This window comes from Corvus moneduloides, chromosome 2 (assembly GCF_009650955.1).
Source record: "Corvus moneduloides isolate bCorMon1 chromosome 2, bCorMon1.pri, whole genome shotgun sequence".
NCBI lineage: Eukaryota > Metazoa > Chordata > Aves > Passeriformes > Corvidae > Corvus > Corvus moneduloides.
The window spans coordinates 13,005,794-13,028,527 of NC_045477.1; the positions used below are offsets into that span (position 1 = coordinate 13,005,794).

The window sequence follows — 22,734 nt, forward strand, 5'->3', positions numbered from 1 at the left end:
TTATTTTCAGAATCTTGGGAAATGTCCAACAGCATTTCTATATGGCAAGTTCAATATTATGTATAGATCACACTGATATTTCCTAATTATTAAAATTTAGACTTTGTTACTGTAATTTTCTTTAAATAGAGTATTCTCTATAAATATGTATTATCTCCTACTGTAAGACAACATTTCTATTATTTTTACTCTTTTTAATCCTCTTGTTTTTCTTGGTCACTTAAAGAATATAAAATAGTGTAAAGAGTAGTATAAAACCACTTTAGGGAAATACAAAAAACCAAACTAACTATATTCTGAGTGCTTTTATGCATATGTAATAATGCTGTAGGCTTATTATATTATGTGACTTGTTAAAGGCTCTGCAAAATCATCCTAGCCGAGGCCAACCAGATTTAAATCAACTGAGGACTGAACTCTGCAAATGTTAATTTATTTCTGAATAAACTAACCTGGTTTGAAAAATAAAACCAAATTTCAAGCTACACAGCCAATGACACCATATCTGAAAGTCATACTAAGTGGCTCAAGACCAGAGAAAAATGTCATCCTATATAATCTAATCTAGTTTATTGTTTTACTATAACAAGAGCTCCACATCTCTTTAAACATATTTAAAAGAGAATATGAGAGAAGGAGAATTAAAGCATTAATTGTGCTGAAGCAGATAGAAAAACCTCCTATTTTTCTAATGAGCCCCCACAGGGTGAGGAATAAAATAATATACTGCCAAGAAATATATTTTTAACTCTATTACCAATCTTTCAGGACTCAATATTTAAAACTGTGCAGATTGATAAACATATAGGCAGGTTTCTTCCTTAGGTGGCTTGTCTTAGAATACCAAAGAAAATTCTACAACATCTGAAGAAATTAACACAGTCTCTTCTTTCCTCTCCCCCGTTTTACTGCCAGTGTGTGAGGAATTGAGACCATTTCAAGTGCTTTTCACAATGATTTTTTTAAAAGTAAAAATGACACACTTTTCATTAGAAAGCTCACCCTAAGGTAGCCTATGAAATTGCATGTAAACTACGCCCACCACAGCTCTGACTTTGTGGGCTTTGATGGATTGAGAGGGAAGAATGAGGATAAACTGAAGGATTGTGCAAGACTGAAGAAGACCATAACTCCTCCCTTCAGGAAGGAGAGTACCAAGGTGAGAGCACAGCATAGGTTCTGCAACACTACCTACACCCAGATTCTTAAGATATACCCCAGATTAAACTGCCTAATTTGGTCTCAGTTGAATCTGAACTGCAATATGGACTCTCTGGGTGAAAATTAAATATTTGTGATTTTAATTTAGAGTAGGAGGGTGCCTTTCGAATAAGGTTCTTGACCTTGAGTATCTACTGAATGTCAGCTCACATTGCAGAGCAGCCTCCTAGTATGTCAATAGGATCCTACTGGGATGAAAACCAGAGGAGAGATGAACTTCAGGAGCTTGTTAAATGCACTCATGCCACAGAGGTCTCCTGAAGTCAAAATTGCAAAACTCAGCACCTTGAGAAAACTGTTTCTAGAGGCCTGAGTACCAGCAAATGTATACGTATTACTTTGTCCAAAGCTTTTTTTTTACTGTTTTACTTGTTTATTTACTGTTAAAAATGGGAAAGTCCATAAAAACCAATGTTTACAAGAGACTGAGCTCTTTTTGGAGCATGATAATTCTTTGTTATCACAGAAATATATGACCTTTTATTTCTATCATCAAAAAAGTAATTGAGAAATAGTTATTTCTCTACATATTTCCCCCTTCTACAGGCAGAAACAATAAAATGTAATAAAGCAGTATTATCGGTCTATTGGTTCAAATCCTAGAAAACCTAGTCATCTGAAATATAACTCTGCTAACATATGTTGAAAGGTATAATTAAGAATGAAATGTAAAGCCTGGAGATCATGTTTTACAGCTACTGTTTTAAACTGCTTCATTTACCCCCAAAACCATCACAACTCAAGGCGACACAGAAGTGACCCATTATAAACTTTTTTCCTATTGCTGTCCCTATGCTCTGGGGAAAGAAAGATGTTTTGCTTAAGTCAACTCTAGAACTTCAGAGGAGAGTAAATTATTTTAACTATGTTAGTGTTTGGAAAAAGACACAAATTTCACATAACTGTCTTCTTTTATTTCTACATAAAACATAATTTATAAGTGAAGATTAAAGGCATTACATTTATTTAGCTTAAAGAGGTGACACCTAGGGAGAAACATGATAACTCTACATAAATAATTAAAGAGCAATAATAGGAGAAAAAAGAAGAGCTAGTCACACTGACCATTATCCATAAAGCAAGAAGCAATGGGCTGAGTTAGAAGGATAAATTTACCTTGGTTATTACAAGAACTCTCTGAGAGAAAGGACAATCAGAGCAAGACTTCTCTTGTGAAATAGTTATTGCACAATCTTTGGAGACATTTGAGGTAAGATTAAAAAGCTACCTGTTAAAATATGAGTTTTCAGAGACTGAATTGCATGACCAAGAACAACCTTTTTTGGGTTGACATTGTCTCGATGCCAGATGCCAACCAAGACACTCTATTACTCCCACTAATTAACAGGACAGGAGGAGGAAATACAACAAAAAGTTAATGGACTCAGAGATCACTCACCCATTACCAGTACCACCAAAAGAGACTAAATTTGGGGAAATTAATTTAAATTATTGTTAATATAATAGTAAAATGATGAGGGATAGAAACAAATCTAAAATTACCCCAACCAATCTCTTCATCCCAGGCTCAGCTTTGACCTCAACTCTTCTAAATTCTCCTCTGAGGGGCACAAGGGAACAGAGGATAGAGGTTGGTGTCTCTTCATGAGTCTTGGTCTCTGCTACTCCTTCCTCCTCATACTCTTCCCCTGCACAAGGGGAATGTGGTCCCAACCAAAGAGAAGAGTCCTTCAGGAGCTCCAGTGTGGACCCTTCTGCTATGATCCAATTTTAAGGTTCTTAGAAATGCCTCTGCCCAAATTAAGGTGCAAACGAGACCATATGCCAGTGACAATAGTATGGGTTTTATTTGATGGTAAATATTAGAGAGAGAGAGAGAGAAAGAAAGAAGTAGAAAATAGTTGGCGGGGGACAGAAAGAGTGACAGGGACAGAATAAGGAAAATATCACCACGCCGTGGATCCCCACCATGTTCCGCTGATCCTCTCCAGCTGGTGTTCTTGGTGGTGAAGGTCCCCCCAGAAAGCACAGAATCGGATGGGTTTATATACCCTCGAGCCAGGTAGCAATGTCCAGGCATGTCCCCCTGGGGGAGGGGGGCAGTCTCTCACTGCCGACTCTGGATCTGTTGCATCACGCGCAGTCCTGTGCTGCAAAGCCTCTCACGTGAAAGTGCCGTGGCTGTGGCCTGTGGGGTTGGGAGTTCCACAGCCGGGCCGGTTTATGTAATGGAGGATGGCTGTTCAGTGCCTCTGACCAGAGGTTACTCCGTGAACCTGAAACCTCCTCCCTCCCCCTCCCCCCGCCTCGATTGGTTGGGGTGGTCTGTGTAAACCTGGCTTCTGTGAGCTGCGCTCTCCCCCCACCCCAAACTCAATTTATCTAATCAGCAGTTTGACTTTCAGTTCAAAGTCCCACCATTCAGGGAGGCATCTTTGGTTGTAGCTTCTTCATAATGAGAAAAAACTTTATATCGATGGTTGAGGCATGAACTATTTTTAATCTCAGACAAACACATTCTATATTTACATATAAGGGAAAAAGCCAAAAGAAGAAAAGAACCATCTGAAAGAAAAACGCCCGCTGGCTCAGGTGGCCCCAGCAGAGAGAGCCTCCCAGATCAGGTCGCTGCAGAGCTGCAGCACTGCAGCTAGCCACGGCCCGACAGACGAGGCCGTGTCCTGCATGCCCTGCGGAGTCCATCTCGCAGCACCTGGAAGATGGAGCGCGGAGCTCTCTCCAGGGCCCGCAGGACGTAGGCTGTTTGACGCGCCAGGCTGGAAACGGCAGGGCTGATGTCACGGGACGCGTCTTCAAGGGCTGCAAGAGAGAGGAACAGAGGCACGGTCAGACTCCGCATCTGCGGGGACCCGAGGAGACCCCCCCTGCCAGGGCCATCCCAGCCTGCTCTGGCCATGGCCAAGAGGGAGCAGGGACCAACGGGATCGAAGGTCCCTGGACATCCGAAGGTGCTGGCCACAAATCCCGCACGCGCCCCTGAAACCTCTCTGTGCTCTGCCCACGCCGCCGCTCGTCCGCGCAGGGAGCAGAGCCCTCCGCAGCCGGGGCAGGGATTGCAGCTCCCCCCGCCAGCCCCTGCTGACAGCCGGCTGCACTCACTCACCCTCGCAGACGAGCTGGAGCTCTTCCTGCTGGCCCCTCAGGTGCCGCCCGGCGATGCCTGGGAACACAGAGCCTGTCACGGCCCCAGCGGCACAGCTCCCTCTCAGCGGCGCTGCCAGCCCTGCGGCCGCACGTTCTCCTCGCCCCGGCAGGGCTCAGCCCAGGCCCTCGCCGCATCCCGACGCCCGAGGGCACGGCTTCGAGAGGGCGGTGGCAGCCCCGAGGGCAGGCGGGGCTCCACGGCCCCTGGCCCGGATCCCGCTGCCGGGGCAGCAGCCGGGGCTGGGGCCGCGCTGCGGCGGGGCGGGGAGGGGAGGGGCCCCGGGCTCGTGGCTCACCAATGAACCTGATGGCCGCCTGTCGCAGGGACTCCTGTGGGCTCCGCAGGTACGGCAGGGCCCGCCGCGAGTGCTCGGCCGCTCGGCTCCTGTCCTCTGCCAGCTGGAGAGAGCGCCAGGAGGGAAGGGTTGGCGCGGGCTCAGCCCCTTGGCCGGGCGCTGCCTGCGGCCCGCCCTGGCCTCCCCTGCCCGCACAGCGCTGAGGCCCGGCCAGCGCCGCTGGCGCCGGGCTCTGGAGGGGGCCGAGGGCCGGGCGCTGCCCGGGGAGCCGCGGAGCCCCCCCGCCCCACAGCCCAGCGGGGCCGAGGCTCCGTGGGCACCCGGCTCGGGGCCACAGGAGCCTGGAGAAGAGCCCGTGCGGCCCAGGGATGGGAGCAGCGTGTGGGGCGCAGGCTGGAGCCCCTGGCTGCAGCACTGGGCGGGGGGCACAGCTGCCAGCCCCACACACGGAGCACCGCAGTCAGGGGGCTTCTCCGGGCTGCGACTTGGGCTTCCAGGCCGTCCTTACCAGGCCCTCGCCGAACCTCCATGTCTGATCCACGTCCAGCATGCGTTCGAGATCTCTCCTTTTCAGGAAGCTGGCCGCACAACGCAGCGTTTCCCGGGAGGCCTGGAGAACAGCAGAGAGCGGGAGATGGCACCACAGCCCAGGGCACAGGACCCGTGTCCTGGTGCTGAGGCCAGGAGGATGCTGCAGCCCATGCGGCGCCAGGGCAGGAGGTGGCCGAGCCCCCCCCCCAGGGGAACCCCGGCAGCCCAGGAGTCCTCACATTGGCCACGTGCCAGTCCTCGTCATGGCAGTGGAAGGAGAGTGGGAGCAGGCTCTGGCGCACGTGTGACTTCAGGGCCTTTTTTCCCTTTGCCGTTAATAAAGCCATCATCTCTTGGAAGACGAACATGGAGCGCAGCCGCACCTGGCTATCATCCTGTATGAAAGGAAGAAAGACAGACCTCCGCATCGGCCGCTCCAGGCCCACCTGGGCACGGGCCTGAAAATGCACAGGGCACAAAGTGTCCAGGCAGCAGCCAGTGGCCGTGGCTGGGGGCACGGAGCCTTACGTTGTCAAAGAGTGGCAGGAGGGCCTCAGCCAGCTGCAGGGCGATGGGGCTGGGTATCGGGGCACCACTGTACAGGAACAAGTAGCTGAGGACGGCGACGGTCATCCCAACCACGTCGCTGTCGTCTTCCTGCAGGAGCTCCACGAGGCTTTCGGTCAGGCTCCACATTCCTTTGGTCTGTGCGGAACACAAGGCTGTGCAACCGCACCCTGCTGCTGCAGGGCCCAGAGGCCAAAGGCCTGTCCCGAAGCACTCGGGCAGCTGAACCGGGAGGCAGGAGAGCTGGGAGCAGCTGCCTCAGTGCCCGAAGCCCAGCCAAGCCCAAGCGACTGCGTTCCCCAGCCCCACGCTGCCAGCGCAGCTTCAGCCGCTGCCCCCTTCTCACCATCGAGGGATGCTTGCTGAGCACCACAAGGCCTCTGAGCGCCAGGCGACGCCTCTCCCTGCACTCGCTCCGCAGGTTCTTGGACATGATCTCCAGGACGCTGTCACCGCATCTACTCCAGTCCAGCCAACGCTGGAAAGGGGGATCTGAGAGGACCTGAAAGGCACAGGGGAGTGACGGGAGAGCCGGCCGGCACGAGCCCGCGAGCGTGCAGCGCTGGGCCCAGGCAGCAGCACAGGGCGCGGGCACCGTCCCGGGCAGCTGCGGCTACGAGAGGGCAGAGAGCTGGCAGGCAGCTCCGCGAGGCTGCGCTGGCCATGGGGCTCACCTCCACAAGGAACGCCAGGGCAGGCAGATCCCGGCGTGGCTCCTCCCCGCTGAGCAGCCTGAACAGGTGGCAAACGATCCGGAAACGCACGAGTTTGGAGGCCCGGGACATCTCCCTGGCAGGAGGAGAAAGGAAGCAAGACCGTGAGCTGGGGGAGCAAACCTCTGCCAGGACAGACTCACACAGGTCTGGTCTTTCCCCGCCACCCTGCAAGGGGACCTGGGTCTTTTGGGAGGCGGCTGCTCTTGGGGACCCTCCTCTCCCGGCCTTTTCCAGTGTCCTTGGCCGGCCGGCCGTCCCTCGGTGACAAGGCCCTCTGGCCCATGACCACGGGGACTGTGTGGGGCACCCGGGACACAGGGCACAGATGCCGAGGGCAGCTGGGGAGGAGGGGGCCTCACCTGGCCAGCAGACCCACTGCGTGGTGGTGGGTGTCAGCACTCAGCAGCGTGTCCCAGCCACGCTTGTGTTCCACGGCCACCACCACGTCCTCATAGTAGAGTCGGCAGAGCAGGTCCTTCAGGGTCTGCACTGCAAACCTGTGTGCAGAGCAAAGCCCAGGTCACGCTGGGGGCACTGGCTCCTGCCCTGGGGACATGAGTGGGACAGGAGGACTGGCATGGAGCACCTGTTGGGGTCGGTGGCAAGGCCATGTTGCTCCTGGCATGCTCTCCACAAGTTCTCGACCTTCTCTGGCATCTCCATTGTGCTGAAGAACACTTGGAAGAGCAGATGCACAAAGAGGCGGGGCAAATAGACTGTCACTACGTGTGGCACACAGGGCACCTGGAGGATCTTCCACATCACCAGAGTTGCCTGCAGAGGACAGACCACGCCGAGACAGCGCTCACTGCCGAGGTGTCCATGTGGCAGGGCCCGAGCGTGGGAGGGAGAGGCCAGGGGAGACGCAGGGGGGAGCACCGGGCCTGGTGCCCCTGAACCTGCCCCTAGCCCCGGTTTCAGCCCAGCGCCTGAGGCAGGCAGATGCAGTGGGGGAAGGAGGATGGAGAACTGCTGGAGCGGCGACCCGGGGGCGAGCAAGGGCCGGTTCCAGAAACTCACAGCCAGGGCAAAGACGTCTGTGTCGTCCCCGTCGGAGGTGCGCGTGCTGTGCTCTGGCCAGCTCTCCAGCACATCGAGGAGTAGCGGCATGACTGTCTTTGAAGTCCTGACTGAGCACATGAGCGTCTTCCACATGGCCGTGGCAGCTCTGTGGGGTCAGAGCTCCGTCTCAGGGGGGATCTCGGCCACAGCACCGTGGCCTGGGCAGCAGCGGGGACCTGAGCTGGCTGCCAGCCCTGCCTCTGCCCAGTGCCCCTCACAGGCAGCACCCAGGCAGCCCACCGCTGTGGGGACGGGCCCCTGAGGGGCAGGGAGGGAGCATGGCAGCAGGCTTGGGGGCTGACATGCCAGGGCTGGGAAACGGAGGAGCCAGAGGGCCCTGGAACTCTGCGTTTGTCAGACACCTGGGACGGGCTCCACAGGGCGATGGGCTGGTGAGCCCTGGGCCCTCTGGGCAGGTGGGCCCCATACCTGTCACATGATGGGGCCACACGCAGGATAGTCATCACCACATCAGTGGGGTAGGCCTCAGTCAGATCCAGAAGGGTCCTGGACAGTCTGTACTCAGGATACTCATTGGACAGGAGCCACTGGTGGATGTACCTCACCACGGCGGGCACCTGGAGAAGGCACAGGGAGAGTTGGAAAGCTGCCAGCGGGACTAATGTCCCCAGCTTCTGCAGAGAAGCGCTTCCCTTCCCAGCACACTGTGATGGCCTCAAAGGCTTAAAGTGACCAGCGGGCGTGGCTTGGGTGGCCAAGCGATTCCTGGGGGGCTCCAGCCCTGGCCACAGGCTGCTTACTTGCTTTGGGCTGGAAACGCCCTCCTCCACAAGCATATCCAGCAGGGCAGCACTGGTCTTGGTTTTGAAGATGTGAGGGTATGCTCTGACCCCAGTGCCCGTGACGCTGCTCTCTTCCTCCCGAATTCTCCTGATGAATTTGCAAATCATCTGCAGGAGAAGGGCAAAGAAGGGAGGGATGTTCCATGGGGTGCTGCCAGCGCGGTGCTCGGCTGAGCAGCGACAGCAGGCCCAGCCCGGGTGGGGATGGCTGCAGGTACCTGCGCTGTTCTGCGGAAGCGGCCACGGGCGGGGCCCTGCTCTTGTGTCCGGTCCACGGCTGCATCTGGCAAAGAGCGAGCGCGGCCAGAGCTGAGGGGCTGCGGGAGAGGCCGGAGAACAGAGCCCGGGCCTGGGCCGAGGCATGGGGCACGGCCACTGCGGGGGGGTCTGCCCCGGCCCCTCTTCCCTCCTGTCCATGGGCATGTTCCCAGGGGATGGGATGGGATGGGATGGGATGGGATGGGATGGGATGGGATGGGATGGGATGGGATGGGGCCTAGCTGGCTGCAGGCACCAGCCCTGGGGCCCAGCCTGCCACTCACCCTCCTGCGGCTGCTGGAACTGCTCCAGCTCTGCAGGCTGCTGTGCTGGGGCAGCTCCAGGGCCTTCTTCCTCCCCTAAGGCCTGCTTGGGCACGGTCAGGGGCCTCTGCTCCATGACACTGAGTAGATGTATGGCTACTTGCAGGAGAGATGCCTGGGAAGGTTGCGGGTCAGCAGGTCGTGCAGTTGTGCCTTGAAGGCACCTGCGACAGAGAAGCCTCAGGGAGGCTACAGGAGAGCAAGTCCTGCACTCTGGTCTCAGAGGGCTCCGCCACAATGACAGGAGACTCCTCGTAAATGATTCAGGTCACCAAATCCCACGGTCTGTCCTCGAGGGCAGCGGCCGCAGGAAAGGGAGACGCCTCGGAAAAGCTCCGAGTCACCAAGTCCTGCAGTCTGGCCTCGAGGGCACTGCAGGAGTAATGCCTCGGAAAAGCTCTGGGTCGGCAAGGAACGAGTGGGCTGTGCGGCACCGCTCTGTCCCGTCCTGTCCCGTCGCGTGCTCCGAGCACTGTGGCGTGGCCGCGTCGCCGCCAGCACCTATGTCAGCAGCACGTGTCACAAAGGGCCCTGGGACACCCACGGTGACCGTGCTGCACCGTGTCACAAAGGGCCCTTGCACACAATGCCACCTGCCCTGGGCCGCCCCCAGCCCGCCCCCAGTGGCCCAGCTTGGAAGGAATCCCTTGCCCCGAGTGTCTAAGACAGCCCGACAGGAACTTAAGCAACGGCTCCAACCATAAGCAAACACTCCCCTGCTCTGCGGGCTCGGGGCAGCAGCAGGAGCCCCCACGGCTGCCGACGCAGCCGCGGCGGGAAGGGCACGGGGCCTTCCACAGAAGCTGGCACGGCCTCCTTGGGACGCGTCCCGGCCGGTGGCCATCCTAAGCCCAGGGGTGTGACGCAGACAGGGAACGTGTGGGCCAGGGCACGAATGCTGCTCTGACCCCTGGGCCCCGGGGAACGCTGCAATCGGCAGGTGTGGCAGAGTCCCTGCCGAAGCAGACCTGCCACCCCTCGAGCTCTGGCAGCACTGGCGCCCGTCTCCTGCCCCAGAGACCTGTGCCCCGGGGGGCTTCTCTGCCCATGGGCAGCCAAAGCCAACGCGCACTGGGGTCTGTGCTCCTTCCTGCAGGGGGCTGTTGGCAGGAGCAGCTGGAGCGACTGGGGGCAATGTGACAGGAGATGTTGCTCTGTTACAGCGGGGATACTGTAACACGACATATCAAACCGGGAGTCCCGTGGAAAAGAAATATATATGGACAGATTCTTGGTAGATGTTTCAGAGATGGTTATTTCTCCAGCCGCGTGGCCGGAGCTCTGCCGAGGAACTCTTACAATCACGGGACCCGAGGGTCCTTGCCCGCGCAGGGAAACGCAAAACAACCGACGGGGAACGAGGCTGACCAGGGGCAGGGAAACCCCGTGCCTGTCCCCTCAGGGCCCCTCTCCCAGGGCTACATGGCGGGGGGAGGAGACCCCGACATTGCTCCTTCCTGGAATGAATGTTTTCATGGAGGAGATTAGCAGGAGCACCAGAAGAGCTTCAGCTGATGAGTTTCACAGGACAAAGAGATTCTAGAGAGACACTGTGACGTTTCCTTGTGCCTTTCTGTCTTTCTTGCATTCTGGAAAAAAAAGGAATCGGCCCAGCCTCTGATAGTCTACGCTCCACTTGCTGCATGTCTGGCTGTGGCAGCTCACGTCCAAACACAACTGCGTCCTTGTTGAGCACGGCAATGGATGGCCACAAGCAGGGAGGTTCCCCAGGGAACGTCAAGGGAGACACCTGGGGAAGCGCAGAGGATAGGGATAGCTCGGGGAGGAGACGCCGTTGGGTATCTCTGATGATGGTGCCAGCACCCTGAAGGAGCAGCCAAGACAGGTGCTGGAAGCAGACATGTCCTGCCCTTTTCCGCTGTCACAGGGACACAGGACACACTTGTTGCCACAGGTCCAGCAGACTTGATCCAGGAACAATGGATCAAGTGGCCATGCATTGGTAGGGAATGGCCTCCAGCTCCAGCAAGAGCAAAGCAGGATCCTCTAGCAGCAAAGCCTGAGCTTGGGAACTGGGCCGTCTCCTCAGCAGACACCAAAGCGCTTCCCGCCCCCCCTGGACGTCTGCCACCGCTCCCTGCTTTTCTTCAGTGCCGGCTGCTTCTTCCATTGCTCCAAGCAAGTCCAAGCTTGCTTTGGAAGCTCATGCATGTGTCCTTAAGGGGCCTGCATGGAGGAGAGGGACAGCAGCTGCAGCACAGGGCTTGTGTCCCATCAGAGTCTCTCTCTCACGATGGCACCAATGCGGCTGCCTTGGGACGCCTGTCTGCGGAAGGCGAGTCTGCCCTTGGAATAAATGAATCGGTTTCTGGGTGTTGATTGTTACTGTTTGGATGAGATATAAAAGAGGGGAGTTGATAGTTGAACAAACGAGCATGTTAACTGAGGATATTGCAAGACTGCCCAGGTGTAATATCAGAGTGTGAGCACCAGGTGGAGACGCAATTGGGGACGTGATGACGTGATGGACTAGAAAATCACCTCATGCAGGTGATGTCAACATCTTGGACCGCTACTGGATAAAGGATTATCCAATCATTCAACGCCCTCGGGAAATGAGTGGACAAAAGTGCATGTTGATAAAGACCAATAGAAGCCCTGGAAGTGAGCCAATCAGAAGAAGGATCCCAAATCCACCTATTGTGAATGGACAGAGGGTATAAGAACGGACCTGGGACTTTATCCGGGGGTCCTCCTGCGGAACTTGGGGTCCGAGGGAGCACCCAGTGGGTCGCACTGTCCTTTTTTGAGTGTTGGTTTACTCTGGCTTGTCTCACGGAGCCTGGGCTTATCCTGGGTTCCCGCTCTCAGTTGTTAATAAATAAAGGAGTTGGCTTTTCTTTCCAAAAAGTCTCAGCCTCGTTTACAACACCCTCAAGCACGGCCACTGAAGTCAGTCAAGGGCACGGGCTGCAGCCGAAGCTGCCGAGCGTCGCTGTGAGGCTGGCAAGGCAAGAGAAAGCCATTGTGGCCAATTCTGCTGGAGCCTTTTGCCCAGCCACGTGCAGTTGTGCCCACAGTATCCCCCCGTTTGGCATCCCGGCTGGTGCGGATGCTTTGTTGAGCAGGCGTTCGGGCTGCTGCTGTTCCTGTGCACGCTCTGGTGCTGTTTCTGCGGCGTCCAGAGCCGCTTTGGCAGCAGCGACTCGGCAGCCCTGCTCGAGGAGACATCGCCGGCCTCCCCGTGGAGGCAGCAGCTGTGCGGGCCCCGAGCTCTGTGTCAGGGGGGCCTCGGTCACAGCACCGTGGCCTGGGCAGCCGCGGGGGCCCGGGCTGGCCGCCAGCCCTGCCTCTGCCCGCTGCCCCTTATTGGCAGCGGCCAGTGGCCGTGCCCCGGCATGGCCCCCCTGCCCTCCTTGTCCCCAGCCGGCCCAGCCTGGGCACCTTGGGGTGTTCCCCACCTCCTGCTGAGGCCCGGCCTCGAGGGCTTCTGTTCTGCCGCAGGCCTGGGAGACAGACGCATCGGGGAAGTGCCGGAACAGCCGGGTGGCAGGAACGAGGCGGCTGCCTGGGGGCTGCTTATGGCCTTTGACACCCGGTTCCTCAGGCCTTCCCACCAGCCCGGCCCCTCAGGCTCTCCCCCAGCCCGGCCCGGCAGCGCCGCAGCCCCAACGGAGCTCCAGAGGGGCCGGATCGAGAGGCACCTCGGAGCCCTCAGCAGTCCAGCCAGCAACGCACGGGCAGGAGGACACAGACGGCGGTTCCTGCCTGGGACAGGAGTTGCGGCCATCTCCAGGCACCCGTCTCGCAGCCGTCCCCGCAGCTCCGGCCCCTGCCCAGCCGCTCTGTCGGCAGCGTTAAGGCTTCAGCAGAACCACCAAAGGCCAGGGGGCTTCTGGCCATTTCCCCTTCCACACTGCACGCCCAGGCAACTTGCTGAGCACAAGCACCCTTTTTCCCCTCTTCCCCTCTGCCCTGCGGACACTGGGCACCAGAAGAAAGCTCCGGGGAGTCTGTGTATTAGAACACTGCTACAATTCCTTTTTAAGGTTCTTAGAAATGCCTCTGCCCAAATTAAGGTGCAAACGAGACCATATGCCAGTGACAATGGTATGAGTTTTATTTGATGGTAAATATTAGAGAAAGAAAGAAGTAGAAAATAGTTGGCAGGGGACAGAAAGAGTGACAGGGACAGAATAAGGGAAATATCACCACTCCGTGGATCCCCACCATGTTCCGCTGATCCTCTCCAGCTGGTGTTCTTGGTGGTGAAGGTCCCCCCAGAAAGCACAGAATCGGATGGGTTTATATACCCTCGAGCCAGGTAGCAATGTCCAGGCATGTCCCCCTGGGGGAGGGGGGCAGTCTCTCACTGCCGACTCTGGATCTGTTGCATCACGCGCAGTCCTGTGCTGCAAAGCCTCTCACGTGAAAGTGCCGTGGCTGTGGCCTGTGGGGTTGGGAGTTCCACAGCCGGGCCGGTTTATGTAATGGAGGATGGCTGTTCAGTGCCTCTGACCAGAGGTTACTCCGTGAACCTGAAACCTCCTCCCTCCCCCTCCCCCCGCCTCGATTGGTTGGGGTGGTCTGTGTAAACCTGGCTTCTGTGAGCTGCGCTCTCCCCCCACCCCAAACTCAATTTATCTAATCAGCAGTTTGACTTTCAGTTCAAAGTCCCACCATTCAGGGAGGCATCTTTGGTTGTAGCTCCTTCATAATGAGAAAAAACTTTATATCGATGGTTGAGGCATGAACTATTTTTAATCTCAGACAAACACATTCTATATTTACATATAAAGGAAAAACCAAAAGAAGAAAAGAACCATCTGAAAGAAAAACGCCCGCTGGCTCAGGTGGCCCCAGCAGAGAGAGCCTCCCAGATCAGGTCGCTGCAGAGCTGCAGCACTGCAGCTAGCCACGGCCCGACAGACGAGGCCGTGTCCTGCATGCCCTGCGGAGTCCATCTCGCAGCACCTGGAAGATGGAGCGCGGAGCTCTCTCCAGGGCCCGCAGGACGTAGGCTGTTTGACGCGCCAGGCTGGAAACGGCAGGGCTGATGTCACGGGACGCGTCTTCAAGGGCTGCAAGAGAGAGGAACAGAGGCACGGTCAGACTCCGCATCTGCGGGGACCCGAGGAGACCCCCCCTGCCAGGGCCATCCCAGCCTGCTCTGGCCATGGCCAAGAGGGAGCAGGGACCAACGGGATCGAAGGCCCCTGGACATCCGAAGGTGCTGGCCACAAATCCCGCACGCGCCCCTGAAACCTCTCTGTGCTCTGCCCACGCCGCCGCTCGTCCGCGCAGGGAGCAGAGCCCTCCGCAGCCGGGGCAGGGATTGCAGCTCCCCCCGCCAGCCCCTGCTGACAGCCGGCTGCACTCACTCACCCTCGCAGACGAGCTGGAGCTCTTCCTGCTGGCCCCTCAGGTGCCGCCCGGCGATGCCTGGGAACACAGAGCCTGTCACGGCCCCAGCGGCACAGCTCCCTCTCAGCGGCGCTGCCAGCCCTGCGGCCGCACGCTCTCCTCGCCCCGGCAGGGCTCAGCCCGGGCCCTCGCCGCATCCCGACGCCCGAGGGCACGGCTGCGAGAGGGCGGTGGCAGCCCCGAGGGCAGGCGGGGCTCCACGGCCCCTGGCCCGGATCCCGCTGCCGGGGCAGCAGCCGGGGCTGGGGCCGCGCTGCGGCGGGGCGGGGAGGGGAGGGGCCCCGGGCTCGTGGCTCACCAATGAACCTGATGGCCGCCTGTCGCAGGGACTCCTGTGGGCTCCGCAGGTACGGCAGGGCCCGCCGCGAGTGCTCGGCCGCTCGGCTCCTGTCCTCTGCCAGCTGGAGAGAGCGCCAGGAGGGAAGGGTTGGCGCGGGCTCAGCCCCTTGGCCGGGCGCTGCCTGCGGCCCGCCCTGGCCTCCCCTGCCCGCACAGCGCTGAGGCCCGGCCAGCGCTGCTGGCGCCGGGCTCTGGAGGGGGCCGAGGGCCGGGCGCTGCCCGGGGAGCCGCGGTGCCCCCCCGCCCCACAGCCCAGCGGGGCCGGGGCTCCGTGGGCACCCGGCTCGGGGCCACAGGAGCCTGGAGACGAGCCCGTGCGGCCCAGGGATGGGAGCAGCGTGTGGGGCGCAGGCTGGAGCCCCTGGCTGCAGCACTGGGCGGGGGGCACAGCTGCCAGCCCCACACACGGAGCACCGCAGTCAGGGGGCTTCTCCAGGCTGCGACTTGGGCTTCCAGGCCGTCCTTACCAGGCCCTCGCCGAACCTCCATGTCTGATCCACGTCCAGCATGCGTTCGAGATCTCTCCTTTTCAGGAAGCTGGCCGCACAACGCAGCGTTTCCCGGGAGGCCTGGAGAGCAGCAGAGAGCGGGAGATGGCACCACAGCCCAGGGTACAGGACCCGTGTCCTTGTGCTGAGGCCAGGAGGATGCTGCAGCCCATGCGGCGCCAGGGCAGGAGGCGGCCGAGCCCCCTCCCAGGGGAACCCCGGCAGCCCAGGAGTCCTCACATTGGCCACGTGCCAGTCCTCGTCATGGCAGTGGAAGGAGAGTGGGAGCAGGCTCTGGCGCACGTGTGACTTCAGGGCCTTTTTTCCCTTTGCCGTTAATAAAGCCATCATCTCTTGGAAGACGAACATGGAGCGCAGCCGCACCTGGCTATCATCCTGTATGAAAGGAAGAAAGACAGACCTCCGCATCGGCCGCTCCAGGCCCACCTGGGCACGGGCCTGAAAATGCACAGGGCACAAAGTGTCCGGGCAGCAGCCAGTGGCCGTGGCTGGGGGCACGGAGCCTTACGTTGTCAAAGAGTGGCAGGAGGGCCTCAGCCAGCTGCAGGGCGATGGGGCTGGGTATCGGGGCACCACTGTACAGGAACAAGTAGCTGAGGACGGCGACGGTCATCCCAACCACGTCGCTGTCGTCTTCCTGCAGGAGCTCCACGAGGCTTTCGGTCAGGCTCCACATTCCTTTGGTCTGTGCGGAACACAAGGCTGTGCAACCGCACCCTGCTGCTGCAGGGCCCAGAGGCCAAAGGCCTGTCCCGAAGCACTCGGGCAGCTGAACCGGGAGGCAGGAGAGCTGGGAGCAGCTGCCTCAGTGCCCGAAGCCCAGCCAAGCCCAAGCGACTGCGTTCCCCAGCCCCACGCTGCCAGCGCAGCTTCAGCCGCTGCCCCCTTCTCACCATCGAGGGATGCTTGCTGAGCACCACAAGGCCTCTGAGCGCCAGGCGACGCCTCTCCCTGCACTCGCTCCGCAGGTTCTTGGACATGATCTCCAGGACGCTGTCACCGCATCTACTCCAGTCCAGCCAACGCTGGAAAGGGGGATCTGAGAGGACCTGAAAGGCACAGGGGAGTGACGGGAGAGCCGGCCGGCACGAGCCCGCGAGCGTGCAGCGCTGGGCCCAGGCAGCAGCACAGGGCGCGGGCACCGTCCCGGGCAGCTGCGGCTACGAGAGGGCAGAGAGCTGGCAGGCAGCTCCGCGAGGCTGCGCTGGCCATGGGGCTCACCTCCACAAGGAACGCCAGGGCAGGCAGATCCCGGCGTGGCTCCTCCCCGCTGAGCAGCCTGAACAGGTGGCAAACGATCCGGAAACGCACGAGTTTGGAGGCCCGGGACATCTCCCTGGCAGGAGGAGAAAGGAAGCAAGACCGTGAGCCGGGGGGGCAAACCTCTGCCAGGACAGACTCACATAGGTCTGGTCTTTCCCCGCAACCCTGCAAGGGGACCTGGGTCTTTTGGGAGGCGGCTGCTCTTGGGGACCCTCCTCTCCCGGCCTTTTCCAGTGTCCTTGGCCGGCCGGCCGTCCCTCGGTGACAAGGCCCTCTGACCCATGACCACGGGGACTGTGTGGGGCACCCGGGACACAGGGCACAGATGCCGAGGGCAGCTGGGGAGGAGGGGGCCTCACCTGGCCAGCAGACCCACTGCGTGGTGGTGGGTGTCAGCACTCAGCAGCGTGTCCCAGCCACGCTTGTGTTCCACGGCCACCACCACGTCCTCATAGTAGAGTCGGCAGAGCAGGTCCTTCAGGGTCTGCACTGCAAACCTGTGTGCAGAGCAAAGCCCAGGTCACGCTGGGGGCACTGGCTCCTGCCCTGGGGACATGGGTGGGACAGGAGGACTGGCATGGAGCACCTGTTGGGGTCAGTGGCAAGGCCATGTTGCTCCTGGCATGCTCTCCACAAGTTCTCGACCTTCTCTGGCATCTCCACTGTGCTGAAGAACACTTGGAAGAGCAGATGCACAAAGAGGCGGGGCAAATAGACTGTCACTACGTGTGGCACACAGGGCACCTGGAGGATCTTCCACATCACCAGAGTTGCCTGCAGAGGACAGACCACGCCGAGACAGCGCTCACTGCCGAGGTGTCCATGTGGCAGGGCCCGAGCGTGGGAGGGAGAGGCCAGGGGAGACGCGGGGGGAGCACCGGGCCTGGTGCCCCTGAACCTGCCCCTAGCCCCAGTTTCAGCCCAGCGCCTGAGGCAGGCAGATGCAGTGGGGGAAGGAGGATGGAGAACTGCTGGAGCGGCGACCCGGGGGCGAGCAAGGGCCGGTTCCAGAAACTCACAGCCAGGGCAAAGACGTCTGTGTCGTCCCCGTCGGAGGTGCGCGTGCTGTGCTCTGGCCAGCTCTCCAGCACATCGAGGAGTAGCGGCATGACTGTCTTTGAAGTCCTGACTGAGCACATGAGCGTCTTCCACATGGCCGTGGCAGCTCTGTGGGGTCAGAGCTCCGTCTCAGGGGGGATCTCGGCCACAGCACCGTGGCCTGGGCAGCAGCGGGGACCTGAGCTGGCTGCCAGCCCTGCCTCTGCCCAGTGCCCCTCACAGGCAGCACCCAGGCAGCCCACCGCTGTGGGGACGGGCCCCTGAGGGGCAGGGAGGGAGCATGGCAGCAGGCTTGGGGGCTGACATGCCAGGGCTGGGAAACGGAGGAGCCAGAGGGCCCTGGAACTCTGCGTTTGTCAGACACCTTGGGACGGGCTCCACAGGGCGATGGGCTGGTGAGCCCTGGGCCCTCTGGGCAGGTGGGCCCCATACCTGTCACATGATGGGGCCACACGCAGGATAGTCATCACCACATCAGTGGGGTAGGCCTCAGTCAGATCCAGAAGGGTCCTGGACAGTCTGTACTCAGGATACTCATTGGACAGGAGCCACTGGTGGATGTACCTCACCACGGCGGGCACCTGGAGAAGGCACAGGGAGAGTTGGAAAGCTGCCAGAGGGACTAATGTCCCCAGCTTCTGCAGAGAAGCGCTTCCCTTCCCAGCACACTGTGATGGCCTCAAAGGCTTAAAGTGACCAGCGGGCGTGGCTTGGGTGGCCAAGCGATTCCTGGGGGGCTCCAGCCCTGGCCACAGGCTGCTTACTTGCTTTGGGCTGGAAACGCCCTCCTCCACAAGCATATCCAGCAGGGCAGCACTGGTCTTGGTTTTGAAGATGTGAGGGTATGCTCTGACCCCAGTGCCCGTGACGCTGCTCTCTTCCTCCCGAATTCTCCTGATGAATTTGCAAATCATCTGCAGGAGAAGGGCAAAGAAGGGAGGGATGTTCCATGGGGTGCTGCCAGCGCGGTGCTCGGCTGAGCAGCGACAGCAGGCCCAGCCCGGGTGGGGATGGCTGCAGGTACCTGCGCTGTTCTGCGGAAGCGGCCACGGGCGGGGCCCTGCTCTTGTGTCCGGTCCATGGCTGCATCTGGCAAAGAGCGAGCGCGGCCAGAGCTGAGGGGCTGCGGGAGAGGCCGGAGAACAGAGCCCGGGCCTGGGCCGAGGCATGGGGCACGGCCGCTGCGGGGGGGTCTGCCCCGGCCCCTCTTCCCTCCTGTCCATGGGCATATTCCCAGGGGATGGGATGGGATGGGATGGGATGGGATGGGATGGGGCCTAGCTGGCTGCAGGCACCAGCCCTGGGGCCCAGCCTGCCACTCACCCTCCTGCGGCTGCTGGAACTGCTCCAGCTCTGCAGGCTGCTGTGCTGGGGCAGCTCCAGGGCCTTCTTCCTCCCCTAAGGCCTGCTTGGGCACGGTCAGGGGCCTCTGCTCCATGACACTGAGTAGATGTATGGCTACTTGCAGGAGAGATGCCTGGGAAGGTTGCGGGTCAGCAGGTCGTGCAGTTGTGCCTTGAAGGCACCTGCGACAGAGAAGCCTCAGGGAGGCTACAGGAGAGCAAGTCCTGCACTCTGGTCTCAGAGGGCTCCGCCACAATGACAGGAGACTCCTCGTAAATGATTCAGGTCACCAAATCCCACGGTCTGTCCTCGAGGGCAGCGGCCGCAGGAAAGGGAGACGCCTCGGAAAAGCTCCGAGTCACCAAGTCCTGCAGTCTGGCCTCGAGGGCACTGCAGGAGTAATGCCTCGGAAAAGCTCTGGGTCGGCAAGGAACGAGTGGGCTGTGCGGCACCGCTCTGTCCCGTCCTGTCCCGTCGCGTGCTCCGAGCACTGTGGCGTGGCCGCGTCGCCGCCAGCACCTATGTCAGCAGCACGTGTCACAAAGGGCCCTGGGACACCCACGGTGACCGTGCTGCACCGTGTCACAAAGGGCCCTTGCACACAATGCCACCTGCCCTGGGCCGCCCCCAGCCCGCCCCCAGTGGCCCAGCTTGGAAGGAATCCCTTGCCCCGAGTGTCTAAGACAGCCCGACAGGAACTTAAGCAACGGCTCCAACCATAAGCAAACACTCCCCTGCTCTGCGGGCTCGGGGCAGCAGCAGGAGCCCCCACGGCTGCCGACGCAGCCGCGGCGGGAAGGGCACGGGGCCTTCCACAGAAGCTGGCACGGCCTCCTTGGGACGCGTCCCGGCCGGTGGCCATCCTAAGCCCAGGGGTGTGACGCAGACAGGGAACGTGTGGGCCAGGGCACGAATGCTGCTCTGACCCCTGGGCCCCGGGGAACGCTGCAATCGGCAGGTGTGGCAGAGTCCCTGCCGAAGCAGACCTGCCACCCCTCGAGCTCTGGCAGCACTGGCGCCCGTCTCCTGCCCCAGAGACCTGTGCCCCGGGGGGCTTCTCTGCCCATGGGCAGCCAAAGCCAACGCGCACTGGGGTCTGTGCTCCTTCCTGCAGGGGGCTGTTGGCAGGAGCAGCTGGAGCGACTGGGGGCAATGTGACAGGAGATGTTGCTCTGTTACAGCGGGGATACTGTAACACGACATATCAAACCGGGAGTCCCGTGGAAAGAAATATATATGGACAGATTCTTGGTAGATGTTTCAGAGATGGTTATTTCTCCAGCCGCGTGGCCGGAGCTCTGCCGAGGAACTCTTACAATCACGGGACCCGAGGGTCCTTGCCCGCGCAGGGAAACGCAAAACAACCGACGGGGAACGAGGCTGACCAGGGGCAGGGAAACCCCGTGCCTGTCCCCTCAGGGCCCCTCTCCCAGGGCTACATGGCGGGGGGAGGAGACCCCGACATTGCTCCTTCCTGGAATGAATGTTTTCATGGAGGAGATTAGCAGGAGCACCAGAAGAGCTTCAGCTGATGAGTTTCACAGGACAAAGAGATTCTAGAGAGACACTGTGACGTTTCCTTGTGCCTTTCTGTCTTTCTTGCATTCTGGAAAAAAAGGAATCGGCCCAGCCTCTGATAGTCTACGCTCCACTTGCTGCATGTCTGGCTGTGGCAGCTCACGTCCAAACACAACTGCGTCCTTGTTGAGCACGGCAATGGATGGCCACAAGCAGGGAGGTTCCCCAGGGAACGTCAAGGGAGACACCTGGGGAAGCGCAGAGGATAGGGATAGCTCGGGGAGGAGACGCCGTTGGGTATCTCTGATGATGGTGCCAGCACCCTGAAGGAGCAGCCAAGACAGGTGCTGGAAGCAGACATGTCCTGCCCTTTTCCGCTGTCACAGGGACACAGGACACACTTGTTGCCACAGGTCCAGCAGACTTGATCCAGGAACAATGGATCAAGTGGCCATGCATTGGTAGGGAATGGCCTCCAGCTCCAGCAAGAGCAAAGCAGGATCCTCTAGCAGCAAAGCCTGAGCTTGGGAACTGGGCCGTCTCCTCAGCAGACACCAAAGCGCTTCCCGCCCCCCCTGGACGTCTGCCACCGCTCCCTGCTTTTCTTCAGTGCCGGCTGCTTCTTCCATTGCTCCAAGCAAGTCCAAGCTTGCTTTGGAAGCTCATGCATGTGTCCTTAAGGGGCCTGCATGGAGGAGAGGGACAGCAGCTGCAGCACAGGGCTTGTGTCCCATCAGAGTCTCTCTCTCACGATGGCACCAATGCGGCTGCCTTGGGACGCCTGTCTGCGGAAGGCGAGTCTGCCCTTGGAATAAATGAATCGGTTTCTGGGTGTTGATTGTTACTGTTTGGATGAGATATAAAAGAGGGGAGTTGATAGTTGAACAAACGAGCATGTTAACTGAGGATATTGCAAGACTGCCCAGGTGTAATATCAGAGTGTGAGCACCAGGTGGAGACGCAATTGGGGACGTGATGACGTGATGGACTAGAAAATCACCTCATGCAGGTGATGTCAACATCTTGGACCGCTACTGGATAAAGGATTATCCAATCATTCAACGCCCTCGGGAAATGAGTGGACAAAAGTGCATGTTGATAAAGACCAATAGAAGCCCTGGAAGTGAGCCAATCAGAAGAAGGATCCCAAATCCACCTATTGTGAATGGACAGAGGGTATAAGAACGGACCTGGGACTTTATCCGGGGGTCCTCCTGCGGAACTTGGGGTCCGAGGGAGCACCCAGTGGGTCGCACTGTCCTTTTTTGAGTGTTGGTTTACTCTGGCTTGTCTCACGGAGCCTGGGCTTATCCTGGGTTCCCGCTCTCAGTTGTTAATAAATAAGGAGTTGGCTTTTCTTTCCAAAAAGTCTCAGCCTCGTTTACAACACCCTCAAGCACGGCCACTGAAGTCAGTCAAGGGCACGGGCTGCAGCCGAAGCTGCCGAGCGTCGCTGTGAGGCTGGCAAGGCAAGAGAAAGCCATTGTGGCCAATTCTGCTGGAGCCTTTTGCCCAGCCACGTGCAGTTGTGCCCACAGTATCCCCCCGTTTGGCATCCCGGCTGGTGCGGATGCTTTGTTGAGCAGGCGTTCGGGCTGCTGCTGTTCCTGTGCACGCTCTGGTGCTGTTTCTGCGGCGTCCAGAGCCGCTTTGGCAGCAGCGACTCGGCAGCCCTGCTCGAGGAGACATCGCCGGCCTCCCCGTGGAGGCAGCAGCTGTGCGGGCCCCGAGCTCTGTGTCAGGGGGGCCTCGGTCACAGCACCGTGGCCTGGGCAGCCGCGGGGGCCCGGGCTGGCCGCCAGCCCTGCCTCTGCCCGCTGCCCCTTATTGGCAGCGGCCAGTGGCCGTGCCCCGGCATGGCCCCCCTGCCCTCCTTGTCCCCAGCCGGCCCAGCCTGGGCACCTTGGGGTGTTCCCCACCTCCTGCTGAGGCCCGGCCTCGAGGGCTTCTGTTCTGCCGCAGGCCTGGGAGACAGACGCATCGGGGAAGTGCCGGAACAGCCGGGTGGCAGGAACGAGGCGGCTGCCTGGGGGCTGCTTATGGCCTTTGACACCCGGTTCCTCAGGCCTTCCCACCAGCCCGGCCCCTCAGGCTCTCCCCCAGCCCGGCCCGGCAGCGCCGCAGCCCCAACGGAGCTCCAGAGGGGCCGGATCGAGAGGCACCTCGGAGCCCTCAGCAGTCCAGCCAGCAACGCACGGGCAGGAGGACACAGACGGCGGTTCCTGCCTGGGACAGGAGTTGCGGCCATCTCCAGGCACCCGTCTCGCAGCCGTCCCCGCAGCTCCGGCCCCTGCCCAGCCGCTCTGTCGGCAGCGTTAAGGCTTCAGCAGAACCACCAAAGGCCAGGGGGCTTCTGGCCATTTCCCCTTCCACACTGCACGCCCAGGCAACTTGCTGAGCACAAGCACCCTTTT

At 59.4% G+C, this 22,734-nt stretch overlaps 2 protein-coding genes across 2 annotated transcripts; both read right to left on the reverse strand.

The window, feature by feature from the left end:
- Positions 1–3,127: 3,127 nt before the first annotated feature.
- Positions 3,128–12,767, reverse strand: LOC116436635 (maestro heat-like repeat-containing protein family member 7). Its single transcript, XM_032093884.1, has 16 exons — positions 12,665–12,767; positions 12,309–12,370; positions 10,569–10,653; positions 9,603–9,748; positions 8,541–8,639; positions 8,281–8,430; positions 7,949–8,184; positions 7,478–7,625; positions 7,044–7,231; positions 6,817–6,954; positions 6,416–6,530; positions 6,088–6,243; positions 5,703–5,879; positions 5,414–5,569; positions 5,152–5,253; positions 3,128–4,002 (listed from the first exon to the last, which is right to left on the reverse strand). Exons 1-16 carry the CDS (start codon positions 12,765–12,767, stop codon positions 3,604–3,606), a joined length of 2,460 nt encoding a protein of 819 aa, XP_031949775.1. The 3' UTR covers positions 3,128–3,603.
- A 978-nt stretch (positions 12,768–13,745) lies between these two features.
- On the reverse strand, positions 13,746–19,226 carry LOC116436645 (maestro heat-like repeat-containing protein family member 7). The gene is given in 15 exon segments (XM_032093910.1): positions 13,746–13,945; positions 14,250–14,306; positions 14,587–14,689; positions 15,095–15,196; positions 15,356–15,511; positions 15,645–15,821; positions 16,030–16,185; positions 16,358–16,472; positions 16,759–16,896; positions 16,986–17,173; positions 17,419–17,566; positions 17,891–18,039; positions 18,223–18,372; positions 18,483–18,547; positions 18,782–19,226. Coding segments are annotated over 15 exon segments (2,019 nt in total). The 5' UTR covers positions 18,897–19,226.
- Positions 19,227–22,734: the final 3,508 nt, after the last annotated feature.

Excerpts from the sequence above, each read along its gene's own strand:
- LOC116436635 (XM_032093884.1), bottom strand. The coding sequence starts at position 12,767 with ATGGCCAGAAGCCCCCTGGCCTTTGGTGGTTCTGCTGAAGCCTTAACG. Across the intron at positions 5,254-5,413 it reads AGGACTGGCACGTGGCCAAT|GCCTCCCGGGAAACGCTGCG; the intron begins GTGAGGACTCCT and ends GCTGTTCTCCAG. Across the intron at positions 4,003-5,151 it reads GGAGGTTCGGCGAGGGCCTG|CCCTTGAAGACGCGTCCCGT; the intron begins GTAAGGACGGCC and ends TCTCTCTTGCAG.